Source organism: Struthio camelus, chromosome W (genome assembly GCF_040807025.1).
Source record: "Struthio camelus isolate bStrCam1 chromosome W, bStrCam1.hap1, whole genome shotgun sequence".
In the NCBI taxonomy this organism is placed as follows: Eukaryota; Metazoa; Chordata; class Aves; order Struthioniformes; family Struthionidae; genus Struthio; species Struthio camelus.
The window spans coordinates 64993677-65007024 of record NC_090981.1 but is presented as its reverse complement, the minus strand read 5'-3'; the positions used below and the strand labels follow the sequence as shown (position 1 = coordinate 65007024).

Sequence of the window (13348 nt, the reverse complement as noted above, 5' to 3'; positions counted from 1 at the left end):
CGCGCCCCCCCCCCCCGGCTTGAGGCGGCGGCGCCCCAAAAGCAGAGCGAGGGTTCCCGTCTCTCTGAACGCGCCGCATCGCTGCAGGGACGCCTTTGCAGCCCGCCTGGCTCTGGACCTTGCTGCACCCGCCCACGGCGCTTACTGCGCTGCTCGTTTATCCCCTGACCAGCCGCCGCCCCCCACCTTGCCCCGGCCCATCGGCAGCGAGGGGCGGGGCAGGGCCGCCGGGGGCGGGGGCGGGGCCGGGCGGAGCCGAGGGGCGGGGTCCGGGCTCTGGCCACGCCCCCGCCCCGTGGGCGGGGCTCGCGGGCCCCTCCGCCCGCTGAGGACCGTTTCAAGGACACCCGCCGCAAGGGGCTGTTTTTTTAAAAGCACCGTTTCCTCTTTTTTTTTTTTTAACGTTTTTCCGCAGCTGGGAGTGGCCGCCGGTTCCAGTGGTGGTGGTGGGTGGGGGGGGAAAGAATAAAACAACGGCGAGGCGCTGGGGGAAAGGAGACTTTGGGGAAGCGCTTCCTGGTCATGACCGCCCCCTCCCCGGCCTGGCCGCCACGGGGCGGGGCGTCGACGCCAAAAGGGGCGGAGCGCGCGGCGGCCATTTTGTGGAGAGAGCGCGGGGCCGGCAGCCGCGTCCTGTGTAGTCCCGTCCGGAGGAGCCGCCGCCTGCCGCCGCCGCCGCCATGCTCTCCGCCCGCGTGGCCGCTGCCCTCGCCCGCTGCCTGCCGCGGCAGGCCGGCCTGGTGAGCGCGCCCTCGCCTCCGAGCGGCGGGCGGGGGGGAGGGCGCCGCCGCCGCCGCCATCTTGGGGGCCGCGGTGACATTGAGGGGCCGCGGCCTGCGGCGGGAGGGGCGCGCTCCGGCGGGGGCCGGCCGCGGCCCGGCGGCGCGGCTGTGCCGGCACCCTCGCCTCGGCAGCGCCGGGCGCCAGCGGTGCCCCGGCCCGGCAGGAGCCGCGGGGGAGCGGCCGGTCTCCCCCCCCATGAGGTGCGCAGGGGGCGCCGCGCCCTTCCCTCAAGGTTGGAGGTGGCGTTGCCGGGTGCTGCTCAACGGCCCCGAAGCTGCGAGGGCTCCGCGAGGCCTGGCGGTCCGAGCTGCGATGCCTCGCCTCGTCGCCGCGTTTGTTGTGCGGTGTTGGTGGGGTGCAGAAATCCGTCAGGGTCCGCTCCCAGCCGCTGTCCCTGGTGAAGGTGAACGCGGAGGCCTTCCCAGCCCGTCAGAGAAATGCCCTTAGCGTTGCTGTGGGACTGCACTGGGAGCTCTCCGTGAGATGTAAGATTATTGTAGCCGTTTAGGACGTTGATCACTACAGATTTTTTTTTTTTTCTGGAACTGTGTATGTTCTAGCAACCCTGTAGCAGTTTTGCAGTTAGATTTTGTTCTGAGAGAAGCCAGCCCTTTGAAGACTAAATTTTATTTTTGCCTTGTGCAGAACCACAAGGGAGGCACCGATTTCTCTATGCCTCAAGCTTTTGATGCCCTGAGCAAAAGGGGCTAGTTTAGCGGATGTGTTGCTGTGTGAGTTGCCGCCGTGCTGCAGTTGTGATGCTAGTGCAGCATGAAGGCCACGCAAAAAAATGCAGCAAGTAATTTGGGAGAGTTTGCCATATTATTAGTAATGCTAGACCTGGTTCCAGTGCTGCACTTTGTCAATGGAGCTGTGTGCTGTGTAACTCAAAACTGAGACATGTTGCTTATGTTAGATTTCCAGAAACACCCTGGGTGCAGCATTTGTTGCTACGAGAAACATCCATGCCTCCAAAACATGTTTTCAGAAAACTGGTGAGTCTAAAATAATAATAATAAAAAAGTATGCACATATGAGTACTGTTTAAGAACTTGCTCTGTCAAAACTTGTTAACTTAGAGAAATAGTTGAAAACGAATAATAATTTGCACTTGGAATATGAGGCGTGCACATCAGTTGACAAAACCCTTAAGGGCAGTGATTGATAGTGAACTAGCTATTTTTAGTCATATATGTGAGGTTTCATTTTACCTTTTAGTAACTGTTCACAGGGAGTGGTCACGCGTCAAACCTGGCTTACTTAAGTTAACTCCTTTACAGGGGTTCAATTCTGTGATCAACTCCTGCAGAATTATCCGAAAAAGCCTCAAAATTGCGGTTTTGTTCCTGCTTTATAATAGTAGAAGGGAGTAGATGACTTTCCCAAGTGTGCTTGGGTTTGACCTTGTGTCCTTGAGTATAACTTTGCACTGCCAGCATCTTGGTGTTTAGAGGAGGCAGTGGCACCAAACAGCTGTGGTTTTGGTAGTTGTTCATGTACAATTTTTGAAGTGGTTTAGGTCACTAAAGGTATTATTAGGAAATGAATTTCAATGTTACTGCTTCCTAACTGAGAGAATAAAAACCTATTGGAGACATGCTGCCCAACAGAAATTAGAAGAAGATGGAGAATACTTTTTATAGGTTATGTTGAACAACTCATTCCTTAAATACATTAAATGTCTAAATGTATTTGGCTCTTGGATTAAAAATGAGTTGAGAATTTATTTTGATGCTTACAGTCAAGTCACATGCTCTGCCTGCAGAGCTAGCAGTTCCGTACTTTGGGATCTGGGTCTAATCTCTCTAGTCTAACGGCTTTCCAGAGGAGAGGTCGCTAATAGCGTAGGACATACTGAAGAACATAAGTGCCTGTTTAATGTAGTCGTTTGTGATGCTTCATAATGATGAGATGAAACTGCTTTTATTGACTGGTAACGTGAAGAATATCCCTTGTGCATCATGTCTAAGGAAGAATGCTTGCTTGGTCCTGTGGCATACCTGAACCAAGGTCAGCTCAAGACCAGCTTTCTGATTTCATACTGCCCCTTAATATACTGGATCCTGTTTGGAACATTTCTTTCCAGGCACTGCTGAGGTATCCTCTATTCTTGAGGAACGTATTTTGGGAGCTGACACCTCTGCTGAACTTGAGGAGACTGGCCGCGTGCTCTCAATCGGTGATGGTATTGCCCGGGTGTATGGCCTAAGAAATGTCCAAGCAGAAGAAATGGTTGAATTCTCTTCTGGGCTGAAGGTAAGCTTTCACTGAAGCCTATTTAGTTTGGAAATATGAAGAAGACTTTTCTAAGGAGAATCTGAGATGGTGCTTGGAATTACCCACATGGGGCTTTTACTGACTTCCTTATGACTTAAATATGGAGTAACTAGTTGAAATAACACTGTGAAAAGGAAATGTTATTTTTGTTTATAATGTGCTGCTTTCAAATATTGGTATCTGCTTCTTGGCCAACATTTGAGCTTTATTTGCCTTTACCCGGGAAGTGTTAAGACCTAATCTGCCATAGGATGTTGTTTTCTTTAGTTTCAGGCTGGCTTTTCTGTTCACTGGTGAAGAATGGCCTCTAAGCTCCAATACAGTGTACGGTTTGCTGACTTCTTACAGTCTTAACAGACCAGAGTTAAAAAGGCTTAGACTGCTCCCTAAAAATCAGAGACCTCTTCTAGGTCATTTTTAGTGAGCTAACTTGCTTTTTAATTTAGTGAAGCAGATAAGAAACCAGATCTTTTTTCCCCTTGTCCAATTCCTATTTGAACCCTGCTCTTCTTTTCTGTTCTCTTTGGGGAGAGAAGTGACTTCATGCTAGACTGCTACAAGTGTAACAAATTATTAAATAAAGTTCAAGAGTTAGGCAGGTTCTCCGCAGTATGGGAAAAGATGCGTGCATTGGATGTAAGAGAATACTGAATATTTTATTGTTACAAAGAAGGTTGAAAGATTGAGGCAGCCTCTATCCAATATTTTGCGCTGTAGAATAATCACTTAAGTACTAAACCAGCAAGAATTCACTGGAAATGTTGATATGGGTTTTCTCAGGATGACATGATCTTTGTCCTAGGGCATGTCCTTGAACTTGGAGCCCGACAACGTTGGTGTTGTCGTGTTTGGTAATGACAGACTGATCAAGGAAGGAGATGTTGTGAAGAGGACTGGTGCCATTGTGGATGTACCAGTTGGGGAAGAGCTGCTGGGCCGTGTGGTGGATGCCCTGGGCAATCCTATTGATGGGAAGGTAAGTGTAACTAGGTGTTTACTGGTTCTACTTGCTTCTCTGTCATGGACTGCAACAGTTTAGTTTTTGTGTTTTTCTTTTTTTAAGGGTCCTATTACTTCTAAGACACGTAGGAGAGTTGGCTTAAAGGCCCCTGGGATCATTCCCAGGATCTCTGTGCGTGAACCTATGCAGACGGGTATTAAAGCTGTGGATAGCTTGGTGCCGATTGGCCGTGGCCAGCGTGAGCTGATCATTGGTGACAGGCAGACTGGGTAAGTTAAATGTCTAAGCTAAAATTCTCATATCTAGAGACTTCAATACAGTGTGTTTTGAATGTACAAAGCTAAACACAAAACTGGATAGAGGTTGGGAGAGCCACAGGCAACTGAACTCAGTAACCTCTATTTGTGTTACATAGGAAAACTTCGATTGCAATTGACACAATAATCAACCAGAAACGATTTAATGATGGAACAGATGAGAAGAAGAAGCTGTACTGTATCTATGTTGCAATTGGTCAGAAGAGATCTACTGTTGCTCAGCTGGTAAAGAGGCTCACTGATGCAGGTACAGACGTGAAGATGGCTGATTGTGATGGGAGCTGGTGATAATCCTGTTGTCATTGTTACAATGCGTACTAAATTTAAAGTAGTGGCTGACTGACTGAAATGTTGATTACTGCCACGAACTCTCCTAGTTGCAAGTGTAGGCAGAATTCTGTGAGAACCGCTTCTCTGGAGAAGAAATCCTAGGTATCTAGGAAAAAAAAAAGAAAAAACCCTTTTCACCACAGAACATTGGAAGACTAATAACCCTTCCAAAACTACTAGATTGCTTGAAGAAGTTGCTTTCTAGTTTTTTCAGTGGAGTTCAGAGAGCTTCCTCCTGGCAGTCAGGCAAGCCTGGTTCCAGTTACGATCTATAAGTATTTATGGATGTAGCATTTGTTTCAAATGTAGGCAAATCAGTGTGAATGACAGTTGCAAGTTTAGTGGAGAGTCTTCTGTTGCCCAGTGTGTAATGGACTAAATCAGTGTTTCTAGAAAGATGCCATCATCTTGTTGACTCATGCTGCATCTGTAACAAAGCTTGCAAGAGATCAGGCACCTTACCTCTTGCCTACTGGTCAAGTAGAGTCATATCTAGCAGAAGAAATGTGTTTTAACGAGGCTAATTTGTTGGGGACTGTGAAACAAAAGGTACTTAAGGTAGTTCCTTGCAGAAGCCAGGAAACCAGGGACTTGTAGTCCTCTGAGTGACTTCTAGAGCTTAAGTGTCTTTGATTGGAGTCTAAACTTCATTTTGAATGGGAAAGAAGTCCATAAGTGTTAAAAATTAGCTGCTATAACTTTGTTGTTAAAACTCCTGGAGCTAGTCAGATAGAACCTGCATGCCAATGTAGCACAGCGTTCCTTCTGGTAACAGTGTAGGGATGCTGCCTGGTCTCACTTCCGCAGCTAGTTTTGTCTGCCTTGTAACTTGTACTTCACATGCATGTTATGTTTGCTAATTATTGGCGTGATAAGGTAATATACTTAGTGTTGTGTGTCTGTGATTCTTTCCAGATGCCATGAAGTACACTATTGTGGTTTCTGCCACAGCTTCTGATGCTGCACCCCTTCAGTATCTGGCTCCCTACTCAGGCTGCTCCATGGGGGAATACTTCAGAGACAATGGAAAACATGCACTTATCATCTATGATGACTTATCCAAGCAGGTCAGGAAACATTGCTTATAGAGCTTGTATTCTAGTGTTGGGGTCTGTAGCTGTAAGATCACCTCAGGTGTAGATATGCAAGCTTTCCAGTGAAGTAGTGAAGTCTGAGAGCTGCCTTTATACCGTACAGGCTGTTGCCTATCGTCAGATGTCTCTGCTACTGCGTCGTCCACCTGGTCGCGAGGCCTACCCGGGTGATGTGTTCTACTTGCACTCTCGTCTGCTGGAGAGAGCAGCCAAAATGAATGATTCCTTTGGAGGTGGCTCTCTGACTGCCTTGCCTGTCATTGAAACTCAGGCTGGTGATGTGTCTGCTTACATTCCAACTAATGTCATCTCCATCACTGATGGACAGGTAGGACTCGCTCTATGTATGTCAGTACTTCTGTGTCACTTAGTGGCAGGTCTCTAAAAGTTTTCGGACATCTGACTAAGATGATAAAACATTTTTTCTCCTCCAGATCTTCTTGGAAACTGAGCTGTTCTACAAAGGTATCCGTCCAGCTATCAACGTTGGTCTCTCTGTATCCCGTGTAGGCTCTGCTGCTCAGACCAGGGCTATGAAGCAGGTAAGCATGAAACTGCTGTTCGCTCTCATTAGAGTAGAGTAGAGGCTGTCTAACCCATTTCACTCTTAGCATGTAGTGAATACAGAGGAAACATACATGAATTCCTAAGTATTGTGCAGTTTTTCAAGTTCTCCAAGAGCAACCTGTGTGATCTTTGTTTCCCTCTCCTGCTGAGAGGTGGGAAGGGAATGATGAGCTGCTTAAAGATGCAGCACTAGTAAGTTTCAGCATGCTTAACTGGGTACTAATCTACTTGGGTATAGAGAATGCTTGCTTAACCCCATACTGTTTTTAATCTAGGTATGAAATATCAACTGTGACCCTTTTAGGGTGGGATAGCATGCCCTATACAGGCTCTGCTCTTGGTATCCAATTATTCCCCCTACCTACTCTTAGATTCTCCTTATCTTTTTCCTAAGACTGGGAGATGTTTCAGATGATCACTCTGAAGTAGAAATGATCAGGTGGCAAGGGGAAAGTCTGAAGTGCGAGTTGTAGCGCAAGTTACAAGGCTAAACCAACTGTGGAAATACACGTAATCTGTTCAAGATTCACTTGATTTGTATGCAAGGCAAAATGACCTGTGACAGCTGTTAGCTGAAGATAACATGAGTTCAGCAGTTTGCAGATTAAAGGTGGTCAAACTCAGTCTGACTTGTGTCTTGTCTTGTAGGTGGCAGGTACCATGAAGCTGGAATTGGCTCAGTATCGTGAAGTAGCTGCCTTTGCTCAGTTTGGTTCTGATCTGGATGCTGCCACGCAACAGCTGCTGAATCGTGGTGTGCGCCTGACAGAGCTCCTCAAGCAAGGACAGTATGGTGAGTGCATTGGATGTAACGAGTCTGCGTTTCCTGCAGTGTGCTAATGGGGTGGGTTTCTGTGGCTGTGTTAAGAACAGCGTTCTGTGGACATGCTGAATGGCAGGCTTATTTGAACCATATTTTTTATATATGCAGTCAATCTTCAAAGAAAGCGTGTATAGTACTGGTATATCCTGATGTGAGAAGTACCAATGGTATGAATGCTTTCTTTTATGCAGTGCCCATGGCTATTGAGGAACAAGTTGCAGTCATCTATGCTGGTGTAAGAGGTCACTTGGACAAGCTGGAGCCCGGCAAAATCACTAAATTTGAGAGTGCTTTCCTAGCTCATGTTCTGAGCCAGCACCAGGCCCTCCTCTCTACTATCAGGTATGTTGATTTGTTATCTTCATTCTGAGAACGCTGACCTGAGAACTGGAGTCTTAGATACTGATCACTGAACTGTTAGGGTATCCTAAAACATCAGGCCTTATGCCTGTCTCTAGAACTCCAGAAGTTAAATGAACCTGCTAACGGCTCTAAAGCTGCAGTTCGGAGCTCAGTTTCTCATCTGCAGTTTTTAATTAAGAAATCTACCTGAAGCTTAAAATAAACCTACTTGCATGCGTCTCCTGTAATTTGGTGTTGAAATCAGTTTGCCCAGTCAGTTGCCAAATTTTTTGATAGCTTCAAGCTATTACAGTACTGTGGATTAAGTGCTGCTCACTGCCTGCCTTGCCACTGAGTTGGCTGTTGGAGGCTTGAGTGTTTCCGCAGTCCTTTGCTGTCAAATGGTTTTAACTTGTCTTCCCCGAGTCAGATGACCTGCCTGCCTTCTGTGTCTAAAACTGTTGTGTCCTTATCTTGAAGACAGGACCTTCTTGAACTAGGTACAGCTATTCTGAAAGTATGTGACAAACATTAGTTCCTATAGAGTACTACCCCTTCTTGGGGAGAAGGGAGCTTAGTATAGTTTCAGTGGTAAAGCTTCATGCATCAGGCAAAAGTGTGTTAACTCACTTGCTAATTTTATTAGAAATTGGAAGGTTCATTGTATAGTTTTCTTGCTTTAGTGAGAGATTGAGCAAACATTTACTCCTGGGTCAATTGTCTCAACAGGACTGAAGGGAAGATCTCTGACCAGACAGAAGCGAAGTTGAAGGAAATAGTCACAAGTTTCCTGTCTACTTTTGAGGCATAAACTCTTAACCGTGTTCACACAGACGAGACTTGTTGTGATCCCGTGCTCCAGCTCCATCAAAGATGTAAAAGTATGTGCGACTTGAATGTACAGATCTCATTGAGAATAAAAGTTTCCATGTAAAAAGGCTTGGTTCTTCTGACTCTTCTAAATTACTGGCTTTCCACTTGTCTACTTTAGCAACACGTGCCTAGGAGAACAAGGGGTTAAACTAACTTGGACGCAGGCTTGCTAAAGGAACTCAGAAAAATCAGGAGGTGTTTATTGTTGAGTGGATCAAATTCAACTGTACTAGTACTTACCGTAGGGGTAGCAGTTGGATTTTGTGTTTTAGGGATTTCCCATAGTGACAGAACTGAGAGTCATTAGTCATTTGCTAGACAGCTGATCTGGACCTCTTAGTATTCTTCTAGCAGCCACAAGTCTGATACTCTAACAAACTATTTCTCAAAGTTGGTTGCTGCGTAACTCATTTTCTTGGTGCCTTGAGCTTCCTGAAGTTATGCCTGTCAAAGGAAGCTCAATAGAAGTGTGCCTGGCAGAAACTGAGCTGCTTCTGAAGTTGTCTCCTGCCACAAAGACACATGCAAGGTTAGATTTGTCTAAACATCAAACATGCAGCTGGAGTATGGCATTCTAGAAGTTGTAGGTGAAAGGGGTGTGGGGCGGGGGGACTCTGACCAGCTGAATAGTAAGCTGTTACTATAGGTCAATCTTCAAACAGTATTACTATACTTGCTTTCAAAAGACTGATTCTTTCAGAACTGTCTGTCCTGGTATCTTGAGACAACTGCACATTTAGCTGTTTCAAACGGCTACAGATTTAAATGCCATCATTCTCGGTAGTTCACTCTAGTCCTGTCAGTAAACTTGCAATCCTTAATGGCTTGGCAAGGGAAATTATAGACCTGACTGTCTTTTTTGTGCCTGACTTTCTGCATGCTACACTTGGTGAGCCTTATGTGAGTGCGCAAGATCATGGTGTTGGAACGTGTATCTTGGGGGGGGTGTGTGTGTGGGGAGGAGTTCAGTTCTGCCCTTAGCTTAAAATGCTCTAGCTCTGCCTTGGCCCTCACACTGAGGGGAGTACCTGCTGGTCAATTCAGGTTGTCATCCCACTTGTGGTGTATTCATATTTCTTCTGGTACACTAGAACCCTGCCCTTCATCCTAGGTGAGCGTTTACATTGTGCAGCGTCTGTGATTATTCAGGGCTTCTGCTGGGGCTATTTTGTTCGAACTCCAGTTTATTCCCTTTATAGAAGCCTCCTGCCTCAGGGTTCAAACCTGTGTTGCTATTTTAAATAGCTGAAAGCAATTCGTCTCAGTCTTTCACACAGCTATAGGCTAACAAGCTTCTGTAGTATCAGCTTGATTAACTTTGAGAGTGTGAGCACTTGCCTCTGAAACAGCATTCTAGGCAGTCACCCTGCCCTCTCTTCCCTTCGGTAGTTAAGAAATCCCACTTACCCCTCAACAGGATTGTATAGGTCCCATTCAGTGTCTCATTGCTGTCAGGCAATATGGGACACTAAGCAAAGTGGTGGGCCTTTGGCAGGATCCATGCTAAGGATTAAGTGCAAGCGCTAAGTGCTGCAAGCACTGCTGAAGCAGAGCATAAGGAACTGCTTTGTGTGGGGCAACCGAGTTTCCTGTCTCTGGATCACTGCAGTCAGTATCCTTTCCTTTTGTCTGTGTAGGGGAGGAAAAAACAAATTCTCAAGAGCAAGCACTGCTACTACAAATAACTTAGCACCTATGTACATACCATAGACACACTAAGGCAAAGCTGCTATCTTTTAATGTTGTGTTTTTCAGAAGCAAATTATGTAAGCTATGGAAGGTATCACTAAAATATGTTTATGAAATTCTGAAAAAAAGCTAACTTATTTTTAGTCTGGTAGCTTCACACATTTTACTAGGAAGAGTTGGCAGGTTAAAGTAGCACTGTGCTCCTGTAGGAGGGCTTCCCACTGAATTACTTTTCTCTTTCACAATCCCATCTCTCTCTGTGTGGTGCAAGAACATGGGACTGGGAAGCTTCATAAGCATGAGAATATTGTGGTTCAGCCTTTTTGCTTAGACTGCCCTAAATACTTGCGTAGTCTAAGCATTCTCTGCCCTGAAAGTGGTACTTGGATGGAATGGGGCTGTCGAAGGTGGCAATAGTTATTATCAGACACTGTCTGTAAAACACCTTATCCACTAGCTCTTGTTATATGACTGTGAAGCTGCTTACGTATGTTCCCGTTTGAAGAGTGCTAACCTGACCTTATGGTTCACAGCAATATGGCAATACAAATTTGGAACATACCTGCCTTCCAAATCTCTTTCAAGATAGCATTTTTAGCTTACTACTCTCTTTATTCTTTTTGCAATGACTGAGCCTAAATTACTTGTTGGTTAGTGTGTAGCTGTGCCAAGTTTTACTTCTGTACCGCTGCAGTCAGAAAACAGCGAGCTCAAGGTTGGTGAGTCCAAGTGAGATCAGTTGGGAAGTCTGTGAGGTGCTGTGGGATGTTCTGGCCGCGGGGTGGTGCTGAAAAGCAGAGAAATGGCTGCATGATGGGTGTGTGGGGGGTGGTGCTTTTGCTTCTACCTAACTGCTGAAGGGCTTCATGCTTCATGCTGGGAGTACATACGGGCTAGGTCTAAGTAAATCATCTTAACAGCAAACAGCAATGGAGATCACAGAAACCTCCAGAATGGAGGAAAACTTCTAAAACAAGGAAACACTTGCAAGGTTTCAGATGAGCCCGCTACTCCTGAATCAACCTGCTGTGCTGCTCTGGCACCATTTGCTCTGTGTTGCATTTTTTTCCTTCGTGGTTTGCTGTGTCTGTTTTTGCTTGCTCTGTTTGTGCAGTCAGATAAAACTTAATGCTGCAAGAATACTGAATCGACGTGTGATCGCTACCAAAGTTGTGATGTGTGGTTGCGTTGTGGTATCTACGATGACAGTTGCGTACACTGCTCTAAGCTGCTGTGCCTCGAGCCACGCTATTTTGTCCTGCTGTATTTGTTTCTCAAACCCATTTGGTCTTATTTGCCTGTCTCACAGTGTGCCCTTCCAGTGAGATGGGATCAGATGGAGAATGTATGAATGTATGTAGGAGAAGTAATGAGAGACTGCTCACGTGAAACCTCACGGAGCCCTTGTCCAAAATGGGCTAACAGGTCTTAGCAAGAAATCGATACCAGCAAGAAATACCGTGAACGTTATGAGAAGTTCTAGTGGGGTTGTCCGTCCCTGATAAAGCATCAAATACAAGCACAGCCCTGAGGTGCTACTGTGAATGTGACTAAAAAATTATTCAGATTTCACGCTTTGGAGTTTTTTGTATATTTGCAGCTGGTCAGATTGCACTACAACTGATACATTTTTAGATGAGGTTGGTATAACCTCTTCAAAGCCTGGGGTGAAAGCACACACAAATATGACGCTGCCTCTGCTAACATGGCAAGAACTGCAGCCACTAGCATTGAAGGAAAAATCCACGTAGACTTGCTTTATTCAGTATAAATCTCAAATGTCTGCCAAGTGGCAGTGGCCTCTTGTATCACAACTGGGCAGATTTATTTAAACAAGGAAAAAATGCCTTATTTACCTTACTGGACTTTTTCAGTTGCCCTTGCACTAAAGCAGTGGCCGCAGATCACTGCAGTGCGTGTGAATCAGGCTTTCCTCCCATGCAGTGTCATCTGCCTTCATCTTTCTTTCCTTTTTTTCAGAACTGCTCAGAGGTCACTGACCCAGGGTCTCGTCTCTGGCAGCAACTGCAAACTCCTGAGGCAAGAGATAAGAACAGGACGCATGCATTGTGAAACTTTCCCAAACTATTCCTCCAAACTCTAGCAAGCTGTAGTGCAGTTCCTCCCCGTGAATTTATCTTATTGAGCCCGTACCTTCCTGTGGCGAGGTTGGGGAACCCAGAGCAAAGAAAGTTCCTGTCTGCAAAGCCTCCTCAGCGCGAGTACTTTATTTGTTCTGCTGAAATCCCCTTCTGGTATCCAGCTGCCCTTGCTGCCTGCTTTCCTGTGGCGGGTAAGCGCGGCGGGATGCTCCTAAGAGCTGCTGCCGTTGTGCTGCAGCGCCGGCTGCGTCACGCACCACCGTGCGAAGGGGTGCCCCCAAGCACCGGATGGCGGGCTCTGTGCTTACGATAACTTATATGTTCTCAGGAAAACAAGTCATTCGTGGAGCTTGTCGCAAAAGCGTTGGAAGGAGTCACGCTTGGCTCCCTACGGGCGTGTTTCTGGGTGCGCCGGACTTGGCGTCTGCGGCGCAGCGAGTTCTGGCAGGACTTCACCGAAAGTTGAGGTGTTTGTAAGGGCCCTGGCCTGTGAGAATTTTTCAGCGGCTTAACAACGTGCGAGTTCACGCCGCTGCCCTTATCTCAGCTAGAGGACGTCTCCTCCGTCCGACCCCCTATTTTCATCAAACTGGGGGAGCTCAATTCCTTAATAATCAGCGCCCCGGGCCAACTAGCCCCAGCGTAGAGACGGGCCCGCGCAGGGCACGGTCCGTAAGCGGTAAGAGCCAAGCTAAGCTCAGTCCTACCGCAGTCGGATGCTTTCCTTCCTCGCAAACCGGCTCTTCTCGGTTCCCCTTGGCCTGGGTCAGGCCGCGTTTCCCCCGCGAGCCCGGCGCGGGCTCCTCTCGGGCACCGCGTGCTGCGGGACGTGGCCGAAGCCCGCCGGGGCGTTTCTGATCGGACGGAGGTCTGGGTGCCCCTTCCCTCCGGGCGAGTAAACGGCGTTTGGGCCGTCGTTCAAAGATCTCTCCTGGCGGCGTTTCCGCTCCTCTCCGGTGCCCGCAGCTGACCGTCCGTCCGCCCGCCCGCCCGCCTTCAGCAGCGCGCCCTGCTCCTCCGAACCCGGAAAGAAACGAACGGAAAAACCCTTAAGTTTTCCGAAGAACTTGGGCAGAATTCGCCCCGGCGAGACGTCACTGCCCGCGTCCGATGAGCCGGGCTGCTGGGGGCCGAGCGGAGCCGTTGGGGGCCGTTGGGGGCCGTTGGGGGCCGTTGGGGACCGTTGGGGG

At 47.5% G+C, this 13348-nt stretch overlaps 1 protein-coding gene and 1 long non-coding RNA gene across 6 annotated transcripts; one reads left to right on the top strand and one right to left on the bottom strand.

Annotated features, from left to right (window-relative positions):
- The first annotated feature begins 266 nt into the window (after nt 1-266).
- LOC104138531 (ATP synthase F1 subunit alpha) lies at nt 267-8433 on the top strand. The gene is made up of 12 exons (XM_068926208.1): nt 267-740; nt 1700-1778; nt 2870-3039; nt 3863-4036; nt 4124-4290; nt 4437-4585; nt 5584-5735; nt 5866-6090; nt 6197-6304; nt 6978-7122; nt 7344-7494; nt 8224-8433. Exons 1-12 carry the CDS (start codon nt 681-683, stop codon nt 8303-8305), a joined length of 1662 nt encoding a protein of 553 aa, XP_068782309.1. The 5' UTR covers nt 267-680; the 3' UTR covers nt 8306-8433.
- On the bottom strand, nt 4584-13325 carry LOC138064311 (uncharacterized). Of its 5 annotated transcripts, none has more exons than XR_011137570.1 (5): nt 12211-13325; nt 11913-12091; nt 9775-10843; nt 8608-8874; nt 4595-4774 (listed from the first exon to the last, which is right to left on the bottom strand). It is a non-coding gene; the product is annotated as an uncharacterized lncRNA (long non-coding RNA). The 5 variants fall into 5 exon arrangements; XR_011137568.1 differs by lacking the exon at nt 4595-4774 and adding an exon at nt 8359-8495; XR_011137569.1 differs by lacking the exon at nt 4595-4774 and adding an exon at nt 8359-8495 and having other exon boundaries at nt 9775-9996.
- Nucleotides 13326-13348: the final 23 nt, after the last annotated feature.

Excerpts from the sequence above, each read along its gene's own strand:
- LOC104138531 (XM_068926208.1), top strand. The coding sequence starts at position 681 with ATGCTCTCCGCCCGCGTGGCCGCTGCCCTCGCCCGCTGCCTGCCGCGG. Across the intron at positions 3,040-3,862 it reads AATTCTCTTCTGGGCTGAAG|GGCATGTCCTTGAACTTGGA; the intron begins GTAAGCTTTCAC and ends TCTTTGTCCTAG. Across the intron at positions 4,037-4,123 it reads GCAATCCTATTGATGGGAAG|GGTCCTATTACTTCTAAGAC; the intron begins GTAAGTGTAACT and ends TCTTTTTTTAAG.